Source organism: Megascapheus bottae, chromosome 6 (assembly GCF_031878675.1).
Source record: "Megascapheus bottae isolate mThoBot1 chromosome 6, mThoBot2.hap1, whole genome shotgun sequence".
NCBI lineage: Eukaryota > Metazoa > Chordata > Mammalia > Rodentia > Geomyidae > Megascapheus > Megascapheus bottae.
The window spans coordinates 62,008,037-62,013,947 of NC_143514.1; the positions used below are offsets into that span (position 1 = coordinate 62,008,037).

General features: G+C 49.9%; 1 protein-coding gene across 3 annotated transcripts; it reads left to right on the top strand.

Moving 5' to 3' along the window:
• The first annotated feature begins 1,088 nt into the window (after positions 1 to 1,088).
• Lsm10 (LSM10, U7 small nuclear RNA associated) lies at positions 1,089 to 5,553 on the top strand. 3 transcript variants are annotated; one of them, XM_090335215.1, is made up of 2 exons: positions 1,089 to 1,134; positions 4,559 to 5,553. In XM_090335215.1, exon 2 carries the CDS (start codon positions 4,583 to 4,585, stop codon positions 4,952 to 4,954), a length of 372 nt encoding a protein of 123 aa, XP_090191341.1. In that variant the 5' UTR covers positions 1,089 to 1,134; positions 4,559 to 4,582; the 3' UTR covers positions 4,955 to 5,553. The 3 variants fall into 3 exon arrangements, with proteins under 3 accessions (XP_090191341.1, XP_090191339.1, XP_090191340.1); XM_090335213.1 differs by lacking the exon at positions 1,089 to 1,134 and adding an exon at positions 1,171 to 1,347; XM_090335214.1 differs by lacking the exon at positions 1,089 to 1,134 and adding an exon at positions 1,273 to 1,351.
• Positions 5,554 to 5,911: the final 358 nt, after the last annotated feature.

Here is a 5,911-nt window from a genome sequence, read left to right on the forward strand (position 1 = left end):
CTAAATCTTTCTCCTGGGATTACAGTTTGTGCATCACCACCCAATTTCTGGTTGTTTTGGCTGGAATGAAGGAAATTCAGTCTCACACAGAAACTAGTTGGAACAAAGATCCTACTAGGGGAGGCTTCCCTTGAGAGGAAGGGAAGAGAATACTAATTTGTGTGGAAGAGAAAGACAATTTTATTTTTAGGCTGAGACCAGCTGTGGTCGCTGGCAGCATGGCAAGGGTCCTGGGTAAGATGGAAAAGTCTATGAATCAGATTATTAAGTGGGTCTGTGAGTGGGACATGTGATCCCAGCACTAGGAAGGCTGAAGAAAACCTCAAGTTTAAGGTCAGCCTGGGCTACAACGGCAAGGCCCTGTCAGCAAACAAAAGCCACCTCTGTGTTACCACTCAAAACAAGTCTGGGACAGATTATCTTTGGTTTTCCTAGTGGGGACACTGAAGCTAAGAGGAACACACGTAGCTTCTCCAAGGCTCTACAGACTGATCTTCTCTGTGGAAGGCGATCATTGGCACTTCTGGATGAGAAACACGAGGCTCCGGGAGGACTATCAGCTTGCCTGAAGTCACACAGCAAGTAGCGGAGGTGCACACAGAGCACTGTCAACGGGCCCACTCTCCTACTATCCACGACATGGCCTTACCTTGGCTTGCCAAGCCCTACACTGCGGTGGCACCCGCTTTCTCTGACTGCTCGCTTCATTCTCCCCAGTCTCACTGGCCTCTACGTTTCCCCACATCGTCAGGGTCACTTCCACAGGTCTCTCGCCCAGGGTGTTCCCTCTGATTGCCAAGCTCCCGTCCCAGTTCCCACCAGGCTGGCTTCATGTCATTCACCCCAGCTTAGGCGGCCCCTTCTCAGGCCCTTCTCAGGCCATCCGTGACCATCATCTCAAGGAGGCTTTTTTTTTTTCAAGTTATTTTCTCTCTTCCCAGCAGCGTCATCCGCTCAGGGAACCAACCATGAAAAGGGCTACATCTAGGGCATGGGAAAGTAGGTATTGCCAGGTGACGGGTCAGAGAGGACGATAAAAAAAATCTTCCTCACAGTTCCAACGACTACAACGGAGGTGCGTCCCGGGCGGGAAGCTGGCGTCGCGGGGCCTCCTGGGAGTTGTAGTCTAAAAGGGTGAGCGCATGTCGCGGGGCCTCCTGGGAATGGTAGTCTATGACTAGGTGTGCGGCGACGCGGCCTGCGCTCTCGCGCGCTCGGTACTACAGACGCACGCGGGGCCGCGGTTGCCATGGCTTCTCCTCGCGGGGGCGGCGGGAGGCCATTCGGCTAGGCGTTGGCGGGCTTCGGCGGCGACCCCAGACCGGAAAGCGGAAGGAGTTCTGCGCGGTGGGTCGTGGGCAGGCGGAATAAGGGGGAGCCGTGCGCGGGGAGCCTGGGGTGGGGCAGCGCGGGGTGGTGGCTCCCCCCACCTCCATTTCCCAAGAAGTTCAAACCCACCCATTTCTCTGCGCGTTCGGTGCGCTGCGCACCCTCAGTTTACCCACATCGCTTCCCAGCCGGACCCCTGTGCAGCTGGTCCTGCTGCTCCCGTCCGGTGCCCAGGCCTGACGGATCCCAGGTCGAGTCTGCCTTGCCTTCCCTTTTCTCTCCCAGTGTCTCTCGGGTCTCTCTGCCCCTCCGCTCGTACTCGCGTTTTGAGGCGTCGTCTTGCCGTGCAGCCCAAAGCTGGCCCCAGGTTCCGTCTTCCTTCGCCTGCCTCCCAAGTGCTGGGGTTACAGGTGGGCACCGCCATAGCGGGCTCCAACTGTTTGCCTTCACGGTGGCAACCCTCGCCCTTGCTCGATTGCATTCTCAGGCTGAAGGCTGGGAAAGGGTCTTTCAATCCTTACGAAGACCAGGCGCCCCCCCGCCTCCCTCGTCACTGTGCATGTAGCTTTGGTGGAGATGTTTGTTGAATGACGTCGGAAGTGAGGTCCTGTCGTCCCTGACACAGGGTCTGGAAGTAGGAGATGGGCAAGAAAGGCTTTTATTTATTTGCCAGTCCTGGAACTTGAACTCAGGGCCGAGGCACTGCCCTTGGACACTTTGAACCTGCAGTACGGTGAGATTCTGATGGCCTTGTTGAGCCTACAGTTGGATTCATGTGGAAACAGGTTGGGAGTTTTTTGTTTTTCTGTTTATTTTTGCCGGTCCTGGGGCTTAAACTCAGGACCTGGGCACTGTCCTTGAGACACTTTTTGTTCAATTTGAGCCACAATGCCGCGTCGGGCTTTTTCTGTGTGTGTAATACCAAGGAATGGAATCCAGGGCTTCATGCTAGGCAAGCACTCTACCAGTAGGCCATGCTCCCTGCCCCAGGTTGGGAGTTATTAAGTAACTTTCAAATTTACAGAAATAGGAGGGAATAAGGATTCTAACCTAAGTTTCATTTTCTCCACCTTCAGAACCTATATACTTTGTAAGCTACCTTTTTTGTTGTTACCTACTTTTTTTTTTTTTTTTTTTTTTGCCAGTCCTAGGCTTGAGCTCAGGGCCTGAGCCTTGTCCTTGGGTTTTCTCAAGGTTAGAGAGCTCTACCACTTGAGCCACAGCACCACTTCCGGCATTTTTTCTATGTATGTGGTACCAAGGAATGGAACCCAAGTCTTCAGGCATGCTAGGCAAGCAGTCTACCACTAGGCCAAACTCCCGGCCCCTAACTTCTTAAATGACAACTTCAGGGAATATCTCTGAAGATGGGCCTCTAGCCATCACTCCTTTGAGCAACCTTACTAAAAATCCACGTTCCTAGCCCCCAACTCAGTCTCACTGAGTTAGGAATTGGAACTAGCAGGCTGTGGTTTAACAAGCACTCCAGGTGATTATGATGGGTAGTAACATTTGAGAACTAGTGTCTATCATTAAATTCCCATTATTTATTTATTTATTTGGTGCTGTGGATAAACACCCTGGTCCTTGAGCATATTAAACAAACTTGCTCACACTTGTGTGTTCTCTCCCCTTCTTCCCCCTCCCCCTCGCCTCTCCTTTCCTCTCTCCTCTTTTATTTTTAATTTTTTTTTTTTGTCAGTCATAGGGCTTGAAAACTCAGGTTGTGGGCCTGGGTGTTGTCCCTGAGCTCTTTAGCTCAAGGTTAGCACTCTACTATTTTTTTTTTTTTTAATTTTTTGCCAGCCCTGGGCTTGAGCTCAGGGCCTGAGCACTGTCCTTGGACTTTCTCAAGGCTAGAGCTCTACCACTTGAGCCTCAGCACCACTTCTGGCATTTTTCTATGTATGTGGTACCAAGGAATCGAACCCCGGTCTTCATGCATGCTAGGCAAGCCCTTTAACCACTAGGCCAAACTCCCGGCCCTAGCACTCTACTATTGAGCTACAGTACCACTTCCAGTTTTCTGGTGTTAATTAGAGGTAAGAGTCTTACAGACTTTGGTGCTGGCTTTGAACCTTGATCCTCAGATCACAGCCTCCTGAGTAGGATTTACAGCTACGAGCCACTGGTGCCCAGCTCTCCTCTTTTTTTTTTTTTTTTTTGGTGGTCATGGGGCTTGAACTCTGGGCCTGGGCACTGTCCCTGGACTCTTTAGCTCAAGGCTACCATCCTACCCCTGGCGCCACAGCCCCACTTCCCGTTTTCTAGTATTTAATTGGTGATAAGAGTCTCTAGGTCTTAGACAGGCATGGTGGCTCATGCCTGTAATCCTACCCAGGAGGCTGAGATCTGAGGATCAAGGCTCAAAGCCAGCCCAAGCACAAAAGGACTTGAGACTCTTATCTCCAAGTAACCTCTAGAAAAAATGGAAAGTGGGGCTTGGCTCAAGGGTAGGGTGGTAGCCTTGAGCTGTAGAGCTCAGGGATAAAGCCCTGGCCCAGGCGAAGGGTGTTAACCTTGACCTGAAGAGCTCAGGGATTGCCTGCAGGCAGAGTTCAAGCCCCACAACCCACAGAAAAAGAGTCTCTAGGTCTTTTGTGCCAAGACTGGCTTTAACTTCGATGCTCAGATCTCAGCCTCCTGAGTAGCTAGGATTACAAGTACGAGCCACCACACCCGGCTTTCCTCCTTTCTTGTGCTGGTACCAGAGCTTAAATTCAGGACTCAAACTCTCATTCAGCTTTCTTGCTCACAGCTGGTGCTCTACCTCCATTCCAGCATGGCAGGTCAATTGGAGACTTCTGCTTCAATCCATGATCCTTCAAGTCTCCCAAGTAGACTAAAAATGAAAAAAGAAAAGTGTGGACCTGTGTCCAGAGATGCAAAAATTGGGGAAGTGACTGGTATGATGGTATAGACCTGTAATCCCAGCTACTTGGGAGACTAGGGCAAGAGGATAAGCAGATTTGAGGCCAGCCTTGTGAACTTAGCAAGATCATGTAAAGGAATGGGGATGTAGCTGAGTAGTAGAACACTTCCCTAATACGTGGAAAATCCTGTGTTCAATTCCTAGCACTGGAGGATGGTAGGGGAAGAGTTGGGAATAAATTGCGGAGATGGTCAGGTTTGGAGAGTCCAAATAGGAATTTTTGAGCACCTGATGAAGGTGAGCTGGCAACATACTCTAGAGCCTGCTATAACTCCCAATCTCTGTTCCTATCCATAGCAAGCATCTGGCTCATGTGGCAGAATGGCACTGAGCCACTCACTGAAAGAGCGGACTATCTCAGAGAACAGCCTGATCATCCTGTTACAGGGCCTCCAGGGCCAAGTAACCACTGTGGACCTGCGGGATGAGAGTGTGGCCCGTGGACGCATCGACAACGTTGATGCTTTTATGAACATCCGACTGGCCAAGGTCACCTACACCGATCGTTGGGGACATCAGGTTGAGCTGGATGACCTTTTTGTGACAGGCCGCAATGTGCGGTATGTGCACATCCCAGATGACGTGAACATCACCACAACCATTGAGCATCAGCTACAAATCATCCATCGTGTGCGCAACTTTGGTGGCAAAGGCCAAGGCCGGCATGAATTTCCCTCAAAAAAATTTAAGTAAGGCTGGGTGCTGATTGGCTCATGCCTATAATCCTAGCTGCTCAGGAGGCTGAGATCTATGGATTGTGATTTAAAGCCAGCCTGGGCAGAAAAGTCCCTTTGAGACTCTTATCTCCAGTTAACTACTCAAAGACTGAAGTGGAGCTGTGCCTGAAGTAGTAGAGTGCGAGCCTTGAGCAAAATAGCTCAGGGACAGTGCCCAGGCCCTGAATTCAAGTCCCAACAGCCAGGGGAAAAAAACAAAACAAAACAAAAACTTAAATGAGGCTGTCCCCCTAACAAGCTCCAAACTCAGGTCCACCTTTATTCTGAGCCAGTACTCCGCCATCTCTCTCTGCCTAGAGCCTGGTATCTTTAACAGATACCATCTTTCACAGCTGCCTTTCATAGAGTCCACCTCCAAGGCTCACCCTGAGACTCAGAGTCCTATCTGTCTGCCTGTGGCCTTGGGGTAGTTGACAATCCCCCCCTTTTTGATCATTTGTATTGGAATCTGTGATTTACTGAATTAGGGCATGTGTCAAAAGATTTTTTAAAAATCCTTTTGCAATTGTGTTCATCTCATAAAACCAAACTTGGATGCAAACAAGTCCATGCCTCAGTGTTCTCCCTGCTCTTTGCTGGGCTACCTGTGAGTCCTGAATAGTAGGCAAGAAGGAGACATCAAACCTGGCAGCATGATGGAATCACCTGTCTGCCCACCCTCAGAGTCAGATTGAATTGATGTAGACTACAGCCCAGATACTAAGACTTTCATGTTTCCCAGATGATTTTGGAAAACACATAAGAATGAGACCTGCAGTAGTAGTACTTTAGTGTGGTTAGATGGCAAAGGCCTTTTTCTTCAAATTGCAGGAAAAATACTATTAATCTCATTAATCTCTCTTCTGTTTCAAGAAGCAGAGAGGATATAGTATTCCAGGCCCTCTCTTCAGGTGTAGGAGTTCAGTTAATAGTA